Source organism: Apis mellifera, linkage group LG12, assembly GCF_003254395.2.
Source record: "Apis mellifera strain DH4 linkage group LG12, Amel_HAv3.1, whole genome shotgun sequence".
Classification (NCBI taxonomy): domain Eukaryota; kingdom Metazoa; phylum Arthropoda; class Insecta; order Hymenoptera; family Apidae; genus Apis; species Apis mellifera.
In genome coordinates this window covers 3,092,760-3,118,475 of record NC_037649.1, presented here as the reverse complement: position 1 = coordinate 3,118,475, position 25,716 = coordinate 3,092,760, and the positions used below count along the sequence as shown (strand labels likewise).

At 19.2% G+C, this 25,716-nt stretch overlaps 4 protein-coding genes across 10 annotated transcripts in view; 2 read left to right on the top strand and 2 right to left on the bottom strand.

Moving 5' to 3' along the window:
- Positions 1–1,768, bottom strand: part of LOC409285 (myosin heavy chain 95F) — a 101,817-nt gene extending 100,049 nt beyond the window's left edge. Inside the window, exon 1 of one of the 2 annotated variants that reach the window (XM_026444158.1) lies at positions 1,640–1,768. The gene's annotated coding sequence lies outside the window, so the exon portion shown is untranslated. The remainder of the gene's footprint in view (positions 1–1,639) is intronic. The other variant, XM_026444159.1, reaches the window with a different exon arrangement.
- On the top strand, positions 1,729–16,034 carry LOC413553 (zinc transporter ZIP1-like). 3 transcript variants are annotated; one of them, XM_026444165.1, is made up of 9 exons: positions 1,729–1,855; positions 7,536–7,604; positions 11,705–11,955; positions 12,324–12,491; positions 12,607–12,768; positions 12,836–12,997; positions 13,554–13,761; positions 14,052–14,178; positions 15,685–16,034. In XM_026444165.1, the coding sequence occupies exons 3-9, from the start codon at positions 11,729–11,731 to the stop codon at positions 15,741–15,743; spliced, it is 1,113 nt and encodes a 370-aa protein (XP_026299950.1). In that variant the 5' UTR covers positions 1,729–1,855; positions 7,536–7,604; positions 11,705–11,728; the 3' UTR covers positions 15,744–16,034. The 3 variants fall into 3 exon arrangements, with proteins under 3 accessions (XP_026299950.1, XP_026299949.1, XP_026299951.1); XM_026444164.1 differs by having other exon boundaries at positions 15,597–16,034; XM_026444166.1 differs by lacking the exon at positions 15,685–16,034 and adding an exon at positions 14,340–14,599.
- On the top strand, positions 15,756–22,285 carry LOC411807. 4 transcript variants are annotated; one of them, XM_006572091.3, is made up of 4 exons: positions 15,756–15,893; positions 16,724–17,240; positions 17,827–18,868; positions 21,427–22,285. In XM_006572091.3, exons 2-4 carry the CDS (start codon positions 17,010–17,012, stop codon positions 21,711–21,713), a joined length of 1,560 nt encoding a protein of 519 aa, XP_006572154.1. In that variant the 5' UTR covers positions 15,756–15,893; positions 16,724–17,009; the 3' UTR covers positions 21,714–22,285. The 4 variants fall into 4 exon arrangements, with proteins under 4 accessions (XP_006572154.1, XP_026299948.1, XP_006572153.1 ...); XM_026444163.1 differs by lacking the exon at positions 15,756–15,893 and adding an exon at positions 16,186–16,252 and having other exon boundaries at positions 21,430–22,285; XM_006572090.3 differs by lacking the exon at positions 15,756–15,893 and adding an exon at positions 16,186–16,252.
- Positions 22,286–23,693: 1,408 nt separating this feature from the next.
- LOC552534 lies at positions 23,694–25,529 on the bottom strand. Its single transcript, XM_624910.6, has 3 exons — positions 25,221–25,529; positions 24,746–24,868; positions 23,694–24,669 (listed from the first exon to the last, which is right to left on the bottom strand). The coding sequence occupies exons 1-3, from the start codon at positions 25,379–25,381 to the stop codon at positions 24,492–24,494; spliced, it is 462 nt and encodes a 153-aa protein (XP_624913.1). The 5' UTR covers positions 25,382–25,529; the 3' UTR covers positions 23,694–24,491.
- Positions 25,530–25,716: the final 187 nt, after the last annotated feature.

The following is a 25,716-nucleotide window of genomic DNA, read 5'->3' as shown; positions in this document are numbered from 1 at the left end:
TAATTATTAAAAGTTTGTAAATAATAATTTTAAATATTTAAGTTATAAATAAAACTTTTAAAAATTTAATTAAATTTTTTGTATATAATATTCATATATTTATTTTCTATTTTTAATGATTAGCATTTAATTTGTATGTATTAGGATTTCCTAAATCGAAAATATAAAATAAATTTTTTTCATTTGAAACTTCATTATCCAATAAAAATAAGAAATCGAAAAATTTTCAAAAATAAAAATTGATTATTTTCTAATTAAATACAAGTGGACAACAAATAAAAATAAATAAGAAATAAAATAGAATAAAATTTTTTAATTTTTTAAAAAATTATTTAATTTCTTTATGTTTTCAATTATTTTTAAATTTTATATATGTTTTCAATTATTTTCAGCGAATTTCTAAATTTAATTTTTTGAAAAACTAATTTTTATATGAAAAAAAATTTATTCTATTTTTTTTTTTTTTTTTGCTAATTTTATATGTAAAATTATATTCTACAATAATTCATTAATTTTAATTGAAAAATAACCAATTTTAATTGTATTTTTCGAATTGTTTTAATTAAAAATAAAATATCAAATAAATAAATTTTATTTTATATATTGTGATGTGTATTATTTTTTTCACGTAAAATCATTTTTTGTTCAATTGTATCTTCCTATAAATACATTAACAATAATTGGAACATATATATATATATATATATATATAATTATAATTTAGAAAATTTGAAAATTTGAAATGGTAAATAATTAAAAACTTTGAACTTTTGAACTTTGTCATATATCATAAATTTATAAAAATTTTAATAATATTATCATATATTATTTATATATATATAAATAAATGTAAATATATCATTATTGTTATTATTATAAAATATATACAAAAATCAATAAAATATATTAACATTTATAAAATAAAAAATAAAATTAATGAAGTTATTCTTTTCTTTCTCATCATACAAATGTATATATATGATATAAAATATATATGATATAATTTATGCTTATCCTAACTAATAGAATTGCATACATGTATGTGAAAAAAAATAATCTGAGTCATCTATTAGCAAAGCAGTATCACCACGCACAAATCTCTTAAACGAAATTGTCAAGGAAATTTCTATTATAAATAACTTTGTAAAGACATCATTGTAAAGAAATCTTCTATAATTCCAAATTTATTACTTTATTCTTACTTTATTCTTACTTTATTCTTACTTTATTCTTACTAATTTCTTATTATATATAAATTATTTTTCAAAAAATTTATTAAATTAAATAAGTTTAAAGTTAAAATTTTTTAAATAATAAAATTTCATTAGTTATTATTTTAAAAAAAACAAAATTAAACTGTATTTTAATTAAATTCAGTTACATTAATATTTTAAATTAATTTTTAATCATTTAAATTCCTATTAAATTTAATTGATTAGATTATCAAGAAAATTTTTCTTCCTTTCCATTTGATTTAGATAATTATTAAATAGATGCTATATGTATATTAAATTATTTATGAATGCAACATATCCATATATGTGATTAGGAATCGACGATTAAATCTGCATTCTGGAATTCCCAGATTGAGAAGGAAGGCGTATGTCAGGGAATCCCGATAAACAGGTATGAAAGTTACCTTTGTCGCTTCTTTGCTTACTCTCTCCCATGTATTACTTGCTATTCTTCATTCACTCATCCAACTTGTTAGTTAGTATGCTGTGATTCGCCGTAACCATTGCAACTGCCATTTACGTCGTTCTATAGTGTTAGTTTAAAATTTGGTGGTTTGTTTACCTGTGAAAATTGTTTATCAATTATCTAGGATAATGATATATGTATATAATAAATACTAGTAAGTTTATATTAAAATTGATCGATAAAATAATACATTATATGATTTATTTTTATTTATTGCTTTATTTCTAATCAATATCGTAATATACATATATATATATATATATATATATATATGCTTACTTTGTGTAATCCTTTTATAATAAATAAGAATTTATTAAAATATAAAAATTATTTAATAAAATAGTTTAATTTTTTGATGAAATATAAAAATGTTAAATATTATGTTAAAAATTACTATATAAACTTATATATCATTTCGAATAAATAATCTTTATATAATATATATAATAATCAATTTTTATTGAATATTTTGTCTGCAAATGTACGAAACATTTAATTTAGGATTAATTTCTGGCATAGTAATTTATTAATTGCCATTTCATTAAATATATTAAATCAAAAAATTTATTTATTAATATATTCCATAAAATATTTTTGTATAGATAGAATCTAATAGAACCTAAGTTTTATTTTACATTTATCTTTAACAATTTTTAATCTAAAAATTTTTCACAAATATATAAATTTTATTATCTATTATCTATTACTTTGAAACATAAAAAATTACTAATGAATTGATTTAATTACATATATATTTGAAATCTAATTCTGTTTGATAGATTCATATATAAAATATATTTTCTATGGAACTGATAGAGATATATTTTTTACAGAGGGAAGGGAAAAGAGTACTATTTTTTTACTTTAAAAGAAAATTATTTAAAAATATTTTCTTCTAAATTTATACAATTTCGCATATACTTTTAACTAATTATATGTCTTATTTTTCAATCATTGATACTATAATGCTATAAATGTCACATGAAATTATTCTATATAAGTATTCATATAAACTGCATGATTTTTAAATTCTTTAAAAAAACAAAAATATTTGATTCTTGATCACTTAAAAAATAAAATATATTATATCACAGTGTTTTTACTTTTCGTCTGAAAATAATCCGTAAGAGTTTATATTAGCAAACGTGCCTGAAAACTTATTAATTACAATTATTGAAATTTTTGTGTCTGATATAAAATATCTTGCGAATCATTGCGAACAATCGTATTGATAAAATTCAACGATGCTCAAATTCAATGCATTTTCATTGAAATTTGTTAATGTATAAATAATAAAATTTAACAATATTGCAAATTTTAAATAGTTCAATTTAAAAAAAACAAGAAAAAAATAATTATTGATTATGTTTAATGTTATTACAATGTTTTTTTAACGTAAGAATTTTGTTTACAAAATCTTATTATTTATATATATATAGTTTATATATGTATAGCTTATTTTGAATCGAATAAATATCTATGAATAGTAAATAAATATCAAAGAACATTATTCAATTGATTATAAAATTGTACAAATTTTTTTATTTAAATCGAAAATATAAAAAATTATATAATCAATACAAAAATTATGAAAATATAAATTATTATCAAAAATAATTATTGACAAAAACAAAAATCAAAAAAAAAATAATCAATAAAGATAGAAAAAAGGAAAAAAAAAGATAGAAAAAAGTAAAAGAAAAAGAATAATAAAATTGTTTTTAAAATCTTTATTATATAAAAGAAATTTATAATAAATAAATACTGATAACTTAATTATACATAATAATTTGAAAAAAAAATTAGAAAAACTACATTGTTGAAAAAGACAATGTTATCTTTGAAACATAAACCGTATTTTGTTTCAAAGTGCTAACTATCTCATTAGTAAAGATATAAAAGAAGCAATATTCATTCATTGCAATCATTTTGAAAATTATTATTACTTCAATTATTTTTTTAAATTCTCTGAAAATTATTATAAATATTATAATTAATTATAATATATCAATTATTATAAATATCATTACATTACATTATAATGGATAATTATACATTGTTTTAATTTTATTAATATTATCATTGATTTATTATCATTTATTTATTATAATTTATTTTATATAGTGCCAAATAAAATGATAGAACAGTTGATATATTTAAATATTTTATATAATTAAAAGAAAAAAATATATATCCTATTTATCCTATAACAAGTTCAGACATCAGATAATAATACAATATACATATAAGTATAACTGATATAGAATAATTTCTTATAAAAAAATAAAAAAAAAAATGGAATAAAATTTTTTCATCATAGATTTTGTTTTTGAAAGAATCGAATTGAAAATTTTTTAACTGCAAATGAAATTGGCTAATTCTCAATTGAATATTAATATTGAATGAGTTTGATAAGAAGTTATTTGACATAAAAATAAGCAAAAATATAGAATTAATTTTATTTCGTTCAAAAATTAGTTTTCGAAAATTTTAATAATTTTTAATTATACAATTTTTTGTATATGTTCAATTTTTCAAAACAAAGATATATATATGTATATATATAAATAATAAAATTTTATTCTATATTTTTACTTATTTTCACATATAATAATTTCTATCGATAAGAGCTTTTATTATAAGCAAATCAAATTTATTTTTCTTTTCTTATAGTTTTTCGAATTTTTTGGAAGATATATATAACATTGGGAAGTTATATATAACATTTGATAATTTCTAAAATTTTACAATCATAATAATAAGATTTAAATGATTTTATTTTTCTTTAATTTTTTTTTTATTTAAGCTTAAATTTTAACCTAAATTTTTCTATTCAGTTTTCTATTTAAGACATTGTAGTAGTAATTTGTTACTTAATGGTATTTTTTATTATATAATCATAATATATATATTATGACAATGTCTTAAATAACATAAATATCATTTTTTTATCTTTTCTCTTTTGCAATTTTATATATATTTTATATATATTATATATATTTTTCATATTTACGACCAATTAATGTACTATTAATATATCATTTATATATGACTATATTATTATTTTATATTTTTCAAATGATTTAAAGAAAAAAAACCATGCATGTTATAATAAATTTAATTAATTTAATTAAACAATGAATGTTATAATTTAATTAATTGTAATAAATTTTTATGATAAATTTATAATAATAAATTTTTTAACAATCTATACCAAGTTACGAACAATTGAAAAAAAAATTTAAAAATCTTCTATTTTTATTTTGTATACAAATCTTTATTATGATTAAAGAACTAACGAATTATATTTGATTGCAAAATAACAATGTTCTCTGAAATGAAATATTCTATAAGAAAGAATCATTGTATATACATCTACAAACTATGGAATAAAATAAAAGAACTTTTTATCGTCTCTATCTGCTTTTCGGATTATTATGCTAGCTAAAACTGGTTTCGCGAATGCGCGAACAGTTGGACACTAACTGACTAGCTAGCCAGTGATCTTTTAATCATCGGAATATACATTATATTCTTTCAAAGAATTCAAAAAATTTTTTAATTGTGTGTATCATATCATCTCAAAAATTTGTAATTACAACGGATTTTATATTTACTATTTAAAATTTTTTATTTAACACAATGTAATTCGCGAATTCATGTTTATAGATTATATTGTTATTTTTGTAAATTTTATCTGAATACATATTTAGGCGATTTAATTCATACTGTGTGTTAATGTGATTTAAATAAGATAAGAAGAATATTTCCAGTATTTAAAAATAATTATTGCATATTGATGATATGATATTTAACGATAATTATTATACATTAAAGTAAAAAGTAAAAAGTAAATAATAGAAATTAAGAAATGAAAGATATAAAAAAATAAAAAAATAATAAATGTGAATAAAAAAATAAATATCGATAAATAAAATAAATAAAAAATAATCGACTTATATATCAAATACACATACATCAATATACGTACATCAATTAATTATTTGATATCATAAATAATAATTCTTTAGAAATTTTTTTTTATCTTTTTTTTAAGATAAATTACATAAATTTTTATATACATATATATATATATATATATATATATATATATATTTATTTATTTATTTAATTATAGAAACACATTTTTATTAAAACTCCTATACATTTTTTAATATCTATTAAACTAAAATAATTATGGAAGGTTTTATTATTAGATATTATGGAAGATAAACGAATAAAATAATCGAAAACAATTCAATTCGATAAGTTCTAAAAATTATTTATTCAAGCTATAAATTGTGCTTATGATAAATTCTTAAAATTATTTATATAAACTTCTAAAAATTATAATAATTTTCTACATAATATAAAATTTATAATACTATTTTAATACAGTAATATTAAAAATTAGATATCAAAAATTAACATTGTTATCCTTAATTTTATTTTTTCAATGTCACATTTGAAGAAAAATTGCTTTAAACGAACTAAGAAAAGAAAGGTTACAATTTATTAATCACGATGACCTCGAGAAACTATGTAGTTTACCTTGAGTAAACTGAAAAGTTATTTCTTCTCTCTTCGTTTTAACATACTAACAGAACGGACATACTTTCACTGTACTCATAATATTATTTGTTCTAAGCTTTCTTTGTTTTATTCCTTTGCTTTTATATTTAACAATCATTCCATGCTTTTAGTTGAAAGTGAACTCCTCTATGCGTAATATATTCTTTCTATTATATTTACTCAAAAAATTTCAATTTTGTAATTAGATGTAGATAAATTTAATAATTATATACGTAAATCATGGTTACTATATTACAGAATATTAATATATTCATGAGATACTTTAAAAAACTAAAATAAATATAAAAGTTATTATATAAAAATATTCCATGAGACTTATTTATTAAATCATAAACATTTTAAATTCAATTTAAATGAATAGCGTAATGGCTATATAATAGAGACAAAACAGTTCGATTCATCTAACATAAATTTCAATTGCTTATAATTTAATAAATAAATCTTAATCGATATATATATTCCAAACTTTTGTACTTTTTAATTTTTAGAATTAATCTTCCAAATATATTTAATATATTCTATTGTATATTAATATCTTATATTACAAATTATAATTATAATTCACACTTATAAGTGGTACATAAATATATAATAATATACAATATATAATAATATTCATACATAAAGAATTTTAATATTAAATATGTTTCCATCTATGTTAATATAAATATATATATAAGTAAGGATATATCAAAAATTGTTATATTTTTATCTATACAAATATTGAGTAAGAATAGGAATAAGTCCTCTGATGACTGATTTGAACGATAATAATCTTTATTGATAAATATTTGTCAATAATAGTCTGTGTGTGTGTGTGTCTAAATCCAATAACAAATAAATTATAATAAAATATAAAGTTATATTAAACTAGATATTCATCTAAAATATTCTAAATTGAATCGATATCACTTATAAAAAATTGCTAATATTATTTTTACGAACCTTTAACTACTTATGTGTTAAATGTCTTTATTTTTTCAAGAAGTAAAGAGATATCAAGAATCAGTTCTGATTAAGAGACTTCATTGTAAATGTTATCACAACTAATAATATTACGATTCGAATAGAAAGCCAATTGCGCGCTATCTATATGTATATGTATCTATGTACATATATCTATATGTATATAGATATACATATATATACAATACATATATATACATATATATACAATTGAAAAAGATGGTTAGTAGTACGTCTCCTCTTATAATTATACGAAACATCTGAAATGCTTTCAGTTGAATGAATAGAATTAAACGAACAGGTGTCGACACATTAACGCCGCTACATTCGAACTTATTCAAATGGTGAGCAGATAAAAACAATTTTATAGAACTATCTTATTATCTTAGAAAATATAAAATGTTATAATTATAATAATTTTTAATATTTTTTTAATTACATGATCAGAAATATTATATGATAGAGTTTTTATATGAAAAGTTTAAGATAAAAAAAACATGAAACATATTTCATTTTAAAATATAATTGAAATTGATTTTAGTTCAATATAATTTAATACAATCAATCAAATCAATAAAATAATTTTTCCATTATATTTATGTTTTTTCATAATTTTTTAATACATATTAATTAATAAATGACAAACTATTTTATATAATTATTTTATATAAAATGATAGAACATATAAAAATTCATTAAAATAATGATATTCTCCTTTTATAAAAAGAAAATAAAGAAAAATTTCGTTAATTTAAAATATTTTTTGATATTAAAAAATATACTTTTTTATTAAAATTGTTATAAGTGTTAAATCTATTATAAATATATATATCTAAAATTCGGTTTAATTTGAAGTATGTAACATTTGATATCACCATTTAAATTGCGAAATTTTTATATTAATATTAAATGTTAACAACAATTTCAAATGATATATGCATCTAATTCTTTATATTTAATTTTTATACTTAATTTTAATATTAAATTTTATTTTAATTTGATTTTAATAATAATTAATATTTAATTTTCATGGATGTCTTCAATTTTTAATTTGTACAATTAATTTATTATTATTAACATATATTTTCAACAATTATTGTATATTACATATATAATCAATATAATAATTAATATATGTATATAATTTATTGTATTGTATTAATTTAATGAATATAAAATAATTAAAATTATTTTTTTTTTAAAAGAATAAATAAATATATTTTTTATATTTAAAATATGTTTTTAAAATAAAAATATTTATATAATTTATAAAATTCGTTTTGATTAAAATTATAGAATATAATAAGTTTTGTAAATAATATGAATTCAATATAATATTTATAAACAATGTAGATAAATTAATTAAAACAAATTTTGGAATATTTGATGAATGATGCTCCTATTGCATTAATATTATTTATAATTTATTTGTATAATTGCTGATTGATATCAAAATCTTTAACGATAAAATATTGCATCAATATCATTTTTTTAAAAAATAAAAAATCTATTTTTATTTATAATCATAAAAAACTTAAACCTCCAACTTGAAACTTGCAAATGTAAAAAAATATACATTTTTTTATTTTTAAAAATATTATGGAGTAAAATTTTATCAATATAAAAAAATTGTATGTAATTTATATATAATTTTATATATATAATTTTTACATATATAATTTATTTATTTATAAATTTACAATTTATATTTTATAAATATATTTAGAATATTCATAAAAATGTGGAGCGTAGATTCTAGACATACAAAATGATAAAAAAAATTCATATACATATATAATAAAGCTTAATTAATTATAAGCATTTTAAATTTATATTAGATAAAGTGAGATGATGAAACAGAGAGAACGCTCAGCTGTACACGATAACACCGTATTGCAATAGCAGAATCAAAAAAAATACATTGATATTTTTTTATATACAATTGATTATTTCAAATGAATTTCAGTTGAATATAATTATTCAACATTTTTATATTATTTAAAAAAAAATTTTAATTATGGAAATTGAAATCTATATAATTTTTTATTTAATTTTAGAAATTTAGCTCGAAGTTTATTATAACAAAGTTATAATTATTATAGCAAATTCATGTCGCAATAATTCTTCAATTGATAGAAATATTTATTTGAAAATTAATCCATATTAAATTTTATTTCTATATCGAAATAATTAAACAAATATGTAATACTTCATAATATTCTTTTTATATTTTATACTTTATTTATTATATATTATGTTTTATACTTATATATTAATATTATTATTTATATTTATATTTTATTATATATTATAAACTTTATATAGTTATTCCATTTATTTCTTTATATATCTTATTGATTATATTTTATCAATTGAGAATTTTTGTTGAAACTTCTGTTATTCCGCTCATATTGACTTATTATGATAAAATTTGTTATTTAATAAAAATTTAGCTCGGAGTTTAATACAGCAAAGTTATAATTATTATAGTAAATTCTATTAATAGTTGAAGTTATGATGATTACAAATTATTTTATTTAAAATCAGATGGAATTGTTATATTTCATTCAATGTATTTATCGAATTATAGAAGCAAATCAAAACACATTTTTATAAAATGTCAAATTAGAAAGGTTGAATTTTTATATACATAATTTACTTTTTTATTTTTATATGTACAAGAAAATCCAAAGTAATAATGATACTTGAATCATGTCGCATTAAATTTTGAATTTCAGATTATTAAACATTCAATCAAATTATTGACAAATTTATATCTTTATTTCATTTGTATTCGACATTTCTTATTCTTATGTAAGAGAGAAATAATAGTCGTGATAATAGTTTGGATATTACTCTTAATAATATGAATCAATATTACATATTAATATCACATATTCATAAAAAATGCATACATATCGCAATTGCTTTTTCTATGTATGCTCGAATGAATATATTACAAATTTACTAATTTTTTTTTTATAGTTTTATTTCTGATATACGTTACACGAACATTACAAACAATCAGAATCCTGAACAAAACAATACTATCTTAGTAATGAGAAAGATTATTGATTTAAGCTTTCGTATTTTTATATTTTACATACAAAAATAATATTCGATTTTACTATCTCATTTTTTCTTTTTATCAAATCTCTTTTTCTAATATTCAGTAACATTCAATATTGTTAGCTACGCTTTCAGTAATATATTGTCATGTTGTGGAATCAAATTTAAAGTTTGATGAAATAATATATAAATTTAAATATTAAATTTAAATATTTGTTTAAAATAAAACTTTAAATAATTTTAAATAATTTTAAAAAATTTTAATATAAAATTAAATGATACAATAAAAAATAATAATCGAAATAATTTTGTTCAAAGAAATGTAAATAGTGTATAAAAACAATATTTAATATGTAATAATATAACATAAAAAAAAAAGTGCAATGTTTATATGATTTGTTTAATGGAGAAATTTAAGATTTACAAAGATATTAGTATGACATAATAAAATATACATATTGAACTATATTGACTATTATTTTTTTTTTATTTAATAATTTCATATCGAAATAAAAAATATTGAATTCAAATGAAATAAATACAAAGATTTTTCAATTGATACTTCAATTAATCGATGAATTTTAAATTGATTCAAGTATTATTAGTGACTTTTTTGTATATGTGAAGATTAACAAGTTTATATGTAGAAAAACACATTCAATTTTTTTAATCTGAAATTTTATGAGAGTGTGTTTTAATTCGTTTCTACGGATTTTGCCTAGTAGGCAAATTGAATATTATACAATAAAATTTAAATAATATATTTGTAAATATATATAACAATTATTTATAGAAAAAGTATTAATATTCTAGAATTTACTAAAATTTATTCGAGGTAAATTTTTGTTAAATAAAGAATTACATAATACGTACATTATATTACATTATACTGAAATTAATTTGAAATAATCAATTGTATATAAAAAAATATTAGTATATTTATTGAAAAGTTTTGCTATACAAGAGATATTATAATACAATATGTAATTGTAACTGTCGTGCATCCAGCTGAGTGTTCTCTTACTCTATTTAATATAAACTCAAAATGCTTATAACTCGTTAATTAAGTCTTATTGAATATGTGTATATAAACTTTTTTCATTGTTTTGATGTCTAAAATCTACCTTTCAAAGGAATCCTATATTTCATTTTATATATTAATATTTTTTATATATAAAAATTCTTTATAATTTTAAAATTTCTTAAATTTAAATTATAATTGATATCATAAAATATGAAAAATTGGTCTGCAATAAAAATTAATTTAAATTGAAATTATTAATTTTATTATAATAATAATAATTATTATTATTATTATAATTAAAATTAAAATTTTAACTTTCATTCAACATAGTAAATTATATTTAATTTTTAGAATCTCGATTATCGATAAAGGAAAATGTCTCTGTTAGAAAATAATTCATTTATTCAAACATTGACAACAATTTTCCATCCACATGATGAAGAATATGAAAAACATCACAATGATGAAAATATGTCGGATGTACTGATCGCAAAAGGAATCACAATGATTATCTTATGCACAGTAAGCACTTGCATGGGTATTTTACCTATGCAAATGGCAAAGTGTTTAAAATGGAATATTTCTAATGCTGAGAATCCTAGGTATTAACATAATTAATAATAAATTACATGATAAAAAAATTTTTTTATTTTAATTTTTATTTTAATCTCTTTTATTCATTAATAATTAAATTAATTCAAATTGTTTATTTATATTTCTACTTTGTTGTAAATATAAACCCTAATCAAAATAAAAAAAAATTAAAAAGACAAAATATCAGATTCACATTATTTTAGAAAAATAAATGTTTAAAACTTCGAAATTTTATCAATTTGATTATATTGATCAAAATATTAGTAAAAAACTCTATAAAATAATTTTATATATAAATATTAAACCATAAATGAAATAAAAATCGAAAAAATGAATTGATAAGTTAGTATTAAAGACTAATTTTTTTTTGCTGTAGATCAACAAAAATAGTAAGCTTTCTTCTTGGATTTGGTGGTGGTGTTCTTTTTTGCACGATGTTTCTTCATTTATTACCCGAAGTAAAGGAAGGATTAGAACATCTTACAGAAAAAGGAAAAATTCCAGAATTTAGTTTTTCTTTATCCGAAATGCTTACTTGTACTGGGTGAATAAAATAAAATTAATTTATTTATTTTTATTACATTTAAAAGAAAGATTCTAAAATTTATAAAAATAATATATAAGTAAGAATTTAATATTATGTTATATATGTTTCTTAGTTTTTTTATTATGTATTTGGTCGAAGAATCAATACATTCATATTTGCGGAAGAAAAAAACACACAGGAAAGAATTTTCAAAAAAAGATGTTAGCAGAAGTACCAATGAATTAGTCGAAAATGGAGAAACTTTGCCAAATTTTATTAGTGGACATTCACATTAGTAAGTAAGAAATATCTAACAATCATTTTATTTCAAATTACATAGAACGAAAATACATATGTTATAGTAATGGTCATGGTCATTCGCATCATTTACCAGTCATAATAGATGAGAAACATGACTTTATCATAAGTTCATTAAGAGGATTATTAATTATTTTGGGTTTATCTGTACATGAATTATTTGAAGGACTTGCCATTGGATTAGAAAGTTCAGCCTCTTATGTTTGGTATGTTTGTTTTTTAATAAACAATGAAATAAAATATTAAAATTTGCAATATTGTTTGGATATATTATATATCCAATATTTATATTTAAAAATCTTTATTTTTATTTTTATTTAAATTAAAAAGAAAATTAATAGAAAATTTAAATAAAAAATTTCAAAAGAAATATTTGAAGCAGATCTGTTTGAATCGTCAATTATACAATACATTATATTGCTGCACAAATGTTAATAATGTTTTAATTTAAGAATACTTTCAGATTTGATCGAAGATAATTTAATACATTCAAACTTCTAATTTTTGTTTATTTAATAATCGTCAATATAATTATCACTATCGCTAAGATGAACAAATCAAAAATGATTTCGCGAAAATTAATAAAATAAATAATCTATTTTCTTTATTTAAAAATTATAAATCGTAGATAATAATTAATGAATATCAATTCATAAATAATATGTTTAACATTTACAAAACAAAGATTTACAAAAACAAAAATTTATAATAATATTTTAATAAAAGTATTGATTTCGTTTTTATTTTCATTTTTGTTTTCAGGTACATGTTTGCAGCAGTAGCGGCTCACAAATTCGTGATAGCATTTTGTATTGGTGTAGAATTAATTACTTATAATATCAGACGATATCTTACGATAATCTACATTTGCACATTTGCAATTGTTTCTCCTCTAGGAATCGCTATAGGAATTTTTCTAGTTGGTGGCGAAAGTGCCGCTGCTAGTGGCATATTACCAGTAGTATTGCAGGTATATATATAAAAATATTTTTATATCTTTCTTTAGTAAGTAATTAAATATATTTAAATATGAAAAATAAAAATAATATATATTATTATGTATATAATATAATAATAAAAAAATGTAGTATATATATATACTACATATATATTATATGAGGTTCACATATAATATACATATATATTTATTATTATTATATATTATATATATATTTATTTATTTATTTATTACATATATATATATTATTATTATATATATAATATATATATTTAATACATATTTATGTATAATTAATATAGGGTTTGGCTTCTGGTACTTTATTGTATGTAATATTTTTCGAAATTCTTCAAGAACATAGAAATGGATTCAATCAATATTTATCGATTTTATTTGGATTCATCTTGATGTTTGGATTACAATTGCTAAGTAAGTACAAAATTTATTTTCAAATAAAAATTAATACTTAAAAATATTTATAAGATATACTCTTATAAATATAAAAATGTTATTCTATTAATTCTAATATAAATAATCTATTATATATGATATATATATATAATTAAATATGAAATTATTGTTCTTCTTAGAATTATCGCATAGATATTTATCTCAATAATGCGAGAAATATTAGAACGTAATTAAATTCCAATCCAGTAATCAAAACCTTCTTTGTGAACATTAATTTATGATTAGAGAAACTAAGAAAATAAATTAAATATTTCTGACACAACGAAGCATAAGCAATTATGATAAGTAATTATAATTAAATGTGCGAAAATTATCATTTGTTTGAAAAAAATATAGTTAGATTATTAAAATAAAAAAAAAAATTCCATATTAAAATTAATATTTTCGAAATTATATTTGAACAATTATTTGGATCAATCAAAACTATCAATAGTAATAATTATTATTTAATATACATTTGAATAAACTTCATTGATTTAAATCAAGTTTTTTTTGCTAATGTAATTTATAAACTGTAATAAAATAATATGCGAATAACTTAAACTTTTATTGATAAAAAATGTATATTCAATTAGATTATAAAAATATATCAAAAATTATTTGAAAAAATAATTTTAAGACTAACTCACAGCAGAACAAAAATTTTTTTTATATCGTGTTTTAATAATTTAAATTTTATTATTATAGTATTTATATAATTGGAAATATATAAACGTTTGAAACAAATTTTAAATATTTATCCAGTGTATTTAATTCATTTTATTCATGATATAACGGATATTTACGCTGCAAATTCCGAATTGAAAATAATTTAATATAAGTTACACTTAAAAAAGCCAAACTAAAAGAATAGAAGAACGTATGCAATATATATATTTATTTTTAATTTCCAACTAATTTTCAAATTTTTAAATTTACTACTTATAATTAAATAAACTATTAAGTTAAAATAAAAAATATATACTCATATTCTTAATTTCTATTTTTTTCTATTTTTAATAATTTAAAAATATAAATAAAATTTGCAAATAAAATTACAATAAATAATTCTCAATCATTTTTCATATACAAAGTAACATATTCATTATAGAATATATCAAATTTTATCAATAATTTTTTTATTAATTTTATCTTCAAACTAGTAATATTAATACATATATATACTAATAATAATACATAGTATATTAATACATAATATTAATACTCACATATTTTTTTAAAATTATCGAGCATCTAATCTCAGAACGAATCGATCCAGCAATCAATGAAAATAACAATCGTTCAGTTCAACACTTCAAACACGCAATGCTTGCAAATCGTTCATTCTCCTCCATGATTGTTAGTATATAGTATCTGTAAGTCATATTCGCTATCAGGTCACCAAACAGTCACGTTGAGTTCATGCATCTGCGAGAAACATTTACATACACGTTAACTGTGGCATGTAACCATCCAACACTACAGTACAGCAACACGTCGTCACACAAAAGGGGAAAGGAGAGAAACGAGCATTGGTCTGGTAGGAAGCAATATGTCTAATGGAAGGGGAAGAGAGCAGGAAACAGCACAGCTACGTAAGACGTGAGGGGATCATGAGTTCGAGTAGGCAACCAGCCCGGAGTATTCGATTCACCGTCGTACCGCATGGAACGGATATAATTTGTTCTAACTAGGTTCATTTATATAGTTTTTTCAAATTCTTTTCGCGATTCTCAAAAATAAGAAATCTTCTCACAAGCTTATCAATTAAAATATACGGTTATAAAATATATTTAAAAGATATCATCAACAATTAAATAGTCACTTCAAAACTATATATTGAACTGTTCGCATTTTTCAACTAAAAAGTAGTGTTGCAATACTAAAGTAAAGAGTGTAATTTTTTCAATAATTTGAATCTAAGACATCTTCTAAACAGAAATTTTATATCATCATTAAAATGTTTAAATTTCATTTTTAATACAGATTATAATTATCATTATTTTATTAAAATTTTAATAAAGTTATAGTTTAATAGAGTTAAAGTGAAAAGGTTGGTAAATAAAATTGCAAATTAACATTAAAATTATCAAAGCATTAAATTTAAATTTTACGATTATTAAAAATGTTTTTTTTTTACAAATATTTTTGAAGAAATTAATATTGATAATATAGTATATATATATATGATTAAAAAAAGATTAATATATTATATATATATATATAAAATATATAATATTATAATATATATATATATATAAATATATATATCTATATATATAAATATATATATTATATATATATATAAAATATATAATATTATAATATATATATATATATATAAATATATATATCTATATATATAAATATATATATAAATTTTTAAAAATATATAAATATTTTAAAAGAATATAAAAAAATCTGAAAAATAATATGCGAAAATTAATTCTTTGATTAAATTTATAATATTGTATTAATATTTTACTAAAGTAATCTAGTTTTATCATTAAATATCGTTTACCAGTGGTTCATACGTGTGTTAAGTGACAAAGTGAATACTTCGTTGGATTAATTGTCTGGATGAAAAAAGTGTGAAACATTTGACAAATTAAATGTTAAGAAGAGATCGAAAAATGAAATGTTAATTGAACAAAAAAAATATGATAATTAAGAAAAAATAAAAGTAAAAAAGAGAAATCTCTGAAAATTGATTGATATTGATAAGTCATTTATTTCGGATAATATATAGAATTGAAATAAAAACTTCTTAAAATTCAAATTTATCTTTTAAAATATAACGAAAAATAAAAATGGAGGAAGCAACTACATCTACTGTTTTATTAGTAGCAAAGATAGGTGCAATGATTGGTCTTGGTTTTGGTTCTTTGCTTCTGGGAATGCTACCGTCCATTGTCGGACGTTATAGAATGAATCATCGTAAAAAACAACATTGTGGAATTTTTAGTAATTCCAGTACATCGACATCAGTTTCAAATGCTTCATCCGCTAGTGTCATTTCTGGATCTGCAACGAGTTCACAAGTACGTTTCAAATCTTAGTATCAAATGATAAAATTGTAAAAGAATTCAATAATTCTTCAATTGATAGAAATATTTATTTGAAAATTAATCCATATTAAATTTTATTTCTATATCGAAATAATTAAATAAATATGTAATACTTTATAGTTCTTATATTTTATATTATACTTCATTCTTCTTATATTTTATACTTTATTTATTATAAATTATGTTTTATACTTATATATTAATATTACTATTTATATTTATATTTTATTATATATTATAAACTTTATATAGTTATTCCATTTATTTTTTTATATATCTTATTGATTATACTTTATCAATTGAGAATTTTTGTTGAAAAACTAACTTTTACTATTCCTCTCATATTGACTTATTGTGATAAAATTCTTGATAAAAAAAATTTATTTTCGCAAACTAAATTAACAATAATATTAAATAAATAAAATATAATTGCAATAGTTCTATTTAATTAAACTTTTCTCAATGATAAAAACCAAAAAAGAAAAGAAAATAAAAAAAATAAAATCGTTTTAAAGGACACGAAATGTGCAAATTAGAAAATATAACATATAATCTTCAGGGTTTACAAACATCATTGCTGCTCTGTTTTGGCGGAGGAGTTCTTCTCTTCACCACATTCTTACATCTAGCTCCAGAGGTTCGAATCAGCGTAGAAAGACATCAAACAAATAGTCAACTACCTACTTTAGGCACGCTAAGTTTATCAGAACTACTATTTTGCGCCGGATTTTTTCTCGTCTACTTCGTTGAAGAGGCGGTACACGCAGCGTTGACAGGAAAACCCGAGTCATCAGAGGCGCTACTATATAGAACAGTATCTGTGCGTAGATGTAACAATCAAACAGGTGCAACATCAACTACAATTGGATCGACCACCACAGTATCTACCACAATCAAGTCTACATGGAAGGAAGATAACAATAAAGAAGATAACGAAAATAATTTAAACAAACGCCAAAACGATTTGGATGAATTTCGCGATAGCAAACAAAACAAAATGTTACCCGCAATATTTGTTTTATCATCTCCTATAGGATTATCTTCAAAGCATAGTTCACAAAACAACGTGAAACACTTTTCTGATGTAGAGTTGAATCATTATCCCAAAATGGAGTATCATGAACATAGTCACGTGACTATAACAAAAAAAAAAGCATCAATACAAGGACTATTAACAGTTCTTGCTTTATCTTTTCACGCAATTTTCGAAGGTTTAGCTGTAGGTCTAGAACCCTCTATTAGTTCTGTTATTTATCTGGCTGCTGCAATAGCTACTCATAAATTAGTGATCTCATTTTGTGTTGGTATGGAGCTTTATGTTGCTGGTGCTTCTACTAAGACTACTCTTGGATATTTAACAATATTTTCTATGGTAACACCAATTGGTATTGCCGTTGGATTAGCCCTTGGTCATTTTAAAAATGATAGTGAGAATTTAGGACCTACTCCAACAATATTACAAGGAATGGCTGCTGGAACATTGCTGTACGTGGTTTTCTTCGAAGTATTGGCACGAGAGAGAGCTAACGAGAAAAGTGGTCTTTTACAATTAACTGCCATAATTATCGGATTTATGCTGATGTTGGGTTTACAAATCGCCAGTGAGTGTTTTCTGATTAATGATTACTGATCCGAAATTAAAATACAATAAGATGATAATTCAATATAAAAATGTTTGCAAATATCCACTTTTCCTTTCTGATCTGCAATTAGTAACGAAGTTGAAATTATCCATATTCGTTTATTATCATTTGAAATCATTATTATCTTTTTATATCTAATAGGAATCTATATATTTTCTTCTATATTTTCTTTTATCTTTTTTTTTAATTTAATATCTATCTTGAAAAAAATTTAAATTTCAAACAGAAATTCTTTTAAGAATATAAAAATATAAAATTCTAGTTACTATTTTTTTTTGCCATCAAACCATTTCTAATATATAATTATATAAGTTTAATAAATTATAATTATTTTCTTTATTTTTAAAAAAAATAATAGTATTGATTCTAAAATCTACATATTTTATTTCTATTATATTTATCTAATTATAATTATCTAAAACATATTTTATTAGTACTATTCAATAGACACAACAAAAATTTAATTTATCATCATATTAACTACTTATAATAATCATTATTTTGATTTTCATCTTTCTTTTTTAAAATTCAATCAATATCAGTGCAAACTTATTGTCAGTACGTCCTTGATACAATCATCATCCACGTATTCTCATACACATGAAAACTATTTCTATCGATTTAACAAAAAATCATAGTTATAAAAATAAGAGTAAGAATCATAAGAAATCGATTTGTATTATATAATATTTATTCTTAATTTTATTTTTTAATCAAATTTTAATTTTTCATTAAAAAAAAATTAATTAATAATATAGATGATTATTATATATTATAATATATCATATATATAATATATTTTATTTTATATATTTATTATATACATTTATATAATTAATATATATAAAGATTTTATTTACTACTTTCAATATTTTTTATAAATAAATATAATCAAATTTAAGATAAATCAATAATCTGAATTTAATTGTGAAACTAAATTGATTATTTAATCTAATAATCTAAATAGATTTAAATCATTTTAAAAAAACTAATTACATAAATAGAATATAGTTTTCTCATTTGTTGTAAATCTTTATTTCTTTCATACAATAATATTCCAATTGATATTTTTCAATTGCAATTAGGCTAATGATTCTGATAACAGTGGTGAACAAATGTAATAAATTTCTTTGCAATAATGTTGCAATAATTTTTCATCGAATATTTTATCATTCATACCATAATATACCCCTAAATATATGTATTAATTTCACAAAAATATGCACATATTTATTTTTATCGATTAATAAATAATTTATATGCATAAAGCAATGTCTTAAAAAAGATCGATTTATATAAATCCGATTTATATATATAAATAATTAGTTAGTTTTAAAATTTTTACTCAAGTCATATTCGATATTGCTATTCATTTTAATAACAAATTATTTAAGAAATTTAGGTTTAATAAGAATTTACAAGAACTTCAGAATAATAACTATTTTTTACAGAAATATCATTAAGCAATTTGATTTCATGCTAGAAATAATGAATCTATTATATTAGACAAAATGAAACAACAAATTTCTTTTTGATTTAATAAAAGACAAGCACAATATAATAAGCTCCTATTTACAATTCCTTGAACTTGTTTATATTAAACTTTTAAACTTCATTAAGTTGAACCTTTTGCAATTATAAATTATATTGTTATTTCTTTTTTTTTCTGATCTATATGAAAATTTTCATATTACATTAAATTATTTTAAATTTTGGTTATTTTATTTATGTTTTTTTAAGTTGCTTCTTTAAAAAAAATTTTTTTTTTAGATATATTTTAAATGTTATACAATTAATCATGATTCTGAAGAATCAAATAATATTGTTCATGAAGAGCAATACTTTAAAAAAATTAATGTATTGACTTTCTCCATCTCCATGTCAATGATCTGAAACAACGAACAATCAAACAAACTTTCTGCTTTCTCGACTATTTATCAAATTTATAATTACTAAATAGCAATTATAATTATATATTATGGAAAAAAAATTGTAGGAAGTTTCTTTTCACGAATATGTGATATTTCAGATATTACTAAATATCGAATAATTTTCTTTATAATAAAAATGTTCTTTTAAATATTTAAAAATATAGATATTTTTTATAGATATTTAATATTTCGTATAAAAAATACTAAAGAATATTTTATTCTTTTTATTTTTATTTATTCTTTATTCAAATAATCAGTTTCTTTATTCAACTATTCTTTCTTTATTCAGCTATTCAAAAAGTTATTTTTAGAATTATAAATTTTTAATCACAGAAAATTTATTAGTAAGTTTAATTTTATTTTTCTCCTAATAAGATTTATCAATTTTTAAAATTATTCAATGAAATTATTCTTGATTTGTTTTTAATTGTAAATATTTATATATAATTATATTATGAAACCTATCTACTAAATATAAATAAAATTTGTCTATAATTATAAAATTATAAAATTTGTCTATAATTAAAAATTCAAATAAATAAAAAAATAGCATTTATCTAAAAAATTATTTTTTCTATTTTTCAGCAGCGCATTCTCACTCTCATTCACATTTACATGATGATCATGCATATATGCACGATCATAATACCGAGTATCATCAAGAAAATGATCAGAATCACGAGCTGGATTCCCACGAACATATCTACTCAAATGAAATGAGCGAACGAATACTCACTGATAAAATCTATAAAATGACAGAAAGTATTGCAGATAGTGTGAGCAATGTTTTATCTTCAACGATAAAAATTCCAACTGATGTATCTTTCCAAATTAATAATAACGAAACAGTATTGCATGAAAATCGAAGTTAATATTTGATAATATCGTTAATAATAAAATATTGAATACTTAAATTAAAGTATTTAATATTTCTTTTATGGGATAAGTGAATCTTGAAATTTGTCTCATTTTGCAACGATGCATAGTACACGACAAGAAGAATAAAAAAGAAATTTTGAATAAAAAAGAACAGTATTATGAAACTTTGGTTTCAATCTAAGAAAGCAATACTCTTATTATACGGGTATTATATTGCATATGTTACCAATTATGCAAATACAGATATTAAATGGTAATATTTACGAAATATAGTAGAAATGTGTACATCTAAACAACAATAAGATATCGCCATTGTCTTTGAATGGCCAAATGTGATACGATTCGTAAGTATAATCGCGTAATTACTTAATTTTTTCTTGTAATATAAACTCTATATCTATATGAATCTATCTATCTTATATTTATCTTTTATATTATAACTGTAATACAAAACTATTTCTTAATTTTTTATATTAACATTCAAATACGTACAAATATGTACATATGTGTTTACATAATATGCATATTGTATAACATTGTAATAAAATAGAATATATTTTGCTATTATCGATTCTTTATATTCAAAATAATAGTTTTAAATTTTTTTAATAATTATAAATATTAAACCAATATATAATATATAATATTCCAAATAATATTATTTTAAGAATTTTCAATAAAAAAAATAATAGTTAATAATAATAATTAGTTACTTTTAATCAATAATATATTAACCATTTATATAGATATTTCCTATGTTTACATAATTTTTTAATTTATTAATTTAATTTTTCTTCATAAAAAGTCTTATTCGATTAAAAAATTTTTCTAATATTAATATATGTATTGTTTACGAAATAAACGATAATTTATTGATAATAAATCAAAAAAATTTGAATGTGATATATTAATATCATTTTAAATTGTACATTTAAATTTAATTATTTACTATTATATTATATATATATTATACTATTATATATATTATATATATATTATATTGTTATGATAATATATATTTATTACCATATATTATCATGCATTTTCATAACTAAAAAAAAATTTCTTTATGACTTGCTAATATTATATGTTTTTTTGTTTATTAAAACTGTGTTTTGTAATTCTTTGTTTTTCTTTATGTTTATTAAAATGAATTGTTTTTTTTTTCAAAAATTTATTATAATAAATTTATTATAAACGATAATTTTTAAACAAAAGAATTTCTAAAATGATATTATTTATGAAATAATTTAATACTAACAACTTTTATATATATTAATATTTTCTCATGTATATGATTATTTTTTTTATATTAATTAAAATCAATACATTGACAGCATATGAAGAGATCATATTAAAATATAAGAAATTCTATAAATAATTGCAATATCATATTTTATTCATTATATATATATATATGCAAATTAATATAATATAAATATGATATAAATATTGTTATTTATAAAAATAATTTAATAATATAAATAAATATCATTTCCTTTAAATCAAGTTTAATAATTATTTTTTAAACATAATTATATTTTTTTTAATATGTACATAAAATAATAAATTAAAAAGAAATAGAAAACAAAATATATTTTTTAAATAACTAATTGTATTCATTAAAATTTCTTGTGATTCTAATGTAAATTTTTACATTATATACAAAATAATTAATAATATTAAAAATATATATATAAATTATTAATTTTTCCTAAATTTGAATTTATTAATCATTTTTATCATTTTTATTATCATTATTCTTAATATAAATATTAATATATATTAATCTTACTACATGATTATAATTAATCTGTACATACAATTATTTTTCAATAATATATTTATTTGTCACACAATTCTATTTTTTATACTATAAAATTTATTAATAAAATAAATTTTTATTAATAAAAAAAAATCTTTTTTTGATAAAATATAAAAAAATTACTTTCATAAGTAAAAATATTCATAAATTATCAATTTAAATTTGCAATTCAATTTATTACATAAATAATACAATTTCCTGCTCCAGTGCATGCATATACAATTTTGAAAAGCATACATTTTTCCTTTTGAAAAATAATTCTGTGTATATAAATAATCTGTTTTTAATTTATCATACTTACATTGATTCCAAATTCTATAAAATTGAATGTTTGTAACATAAAATTCTTTGAATTTTTTTTCTGGTATGATATTTATTAAAACTGCTAAAAAAAAATCGCACATTTCTACCATTACTGCTAATCAATTACTTAGATGAAATATATGCCTTGAAAAATGCATTCATATTACAAAGATATTTTAAGCAATTATAAAATTTGTTTTTTTACTTTTTTTTTAACATAAGTTAAGTCATAATTTCATACATACAGAGAATGTGAAATATATTTTGCATGTCAGGAAATTAATTTTTTACCATTTACACATTTCATGTAAAATAATAGTAAGTAATAATATATAAATTTTTACTTTATGTATTCTCTATATAATTGTCAGATCTTGTAAATAGTTAACAAAGATAAAGTAAAATTAATAGTTCATAATTATTTTTAACACAATTCAGCATCAGAATATTTTAATGTATATAGAGCAAAGATTATAGAAAATATAAAAATTTGTAAACTTTCAAGAATTCTTTGCTTAATGTTTTTTTTCCTTATTCTTAATTCAATATAATCCACTATTTTATTATTGTATTATTGTGAACTTTTTGTTTAGATGCAATTAGTATACATTAATTATACATCAATTACAAAAAGTACTTTTATCTACTTTTTTGGTATCTGCTCATCAACAAAGTTCAAATAACTAGAACCAACTTTAATGAATGCAAGTCCAGAACCAATGCCAATTATTGTACAAAGAGTTGGATTAGGTGGTACTATGGAACGAAGTACCGCCCATACTAAAACTGATCCAAAACTCAGCAATACAGCACCGGCAGTACTAAAAGTAAAAATTATAAAACAATTTATTAATATTTTAAGAAAAATTTAAATATATTATAGTAAAAATATTTTACCTATATAAGATTTTTACACCTGTGGGGGCACTTTTCATATGGTCACGAGTATATATATAGGAGCCAGTGCCAAGAAGAGCACTTCCCAGTAAGAAATTTGTAATATCTTTCTTTGGAAAGATCCTATAAATATATGAAAAAAAAAAAATAATTAATGAATTAAGTAAAATAATAAAAAATTATATTAGTTGATTAAAGTAATTAAAATAAAAATATATTTTTGTATATAGAAAATTATGGTCGATTAATTTTAATCGAATAACATTGTATGTAGGTCATGATATTTATATTTAACATAATCATTTTTAATTGAGAGACGAAATTGAATATTTCAGTTAAAATTTTTAAATAAATTCAAAAAATTCGTTAAGAAATATTTATCGATTACGTAACATTAAGAATGATAAAAATCTGAAACTTAAAAATATAATAGAGGTTAATGTTAAAGAGTTGAATGAATTCATTATTATCTTACCTAATGACAAGACTGGGATTCATCACGTTGATAGACAATGCAGTGTATGAGGCAACACCGAAAGCAGGAGTGTAAAATTTTACGAGACTACATTTCGTAATTGGCTTCAAACCAAGTTTCTGCAAAATTGTGCCGGCACTCGTACTTCCTGCAGCAGCCATTGTTTGCTCGTCTTCACCAAACCGTTGTCAATGAGCTACTGATCAAATAATTGTAACTGTAACGTAATTTTATAAGTGTTTATACGAATTCAACCAAATGAACGACACTAAACAGATCAAATTTTATAGAAGGATAAAAAAAAATGGATTCCAATAGTGTGTTCATAAATACATTAATATATATATATCGTGTTATGTTCTAAAATTAAGTTATAAATAAAATTGATTTAATTACGAATTTTTTTATTTATTTCCAAATATAATATTTCTTTTATATATTTTTTATGTAATTTTATCTCTTATTGTCGAAGTATATATAATCTATTATTCAAAAT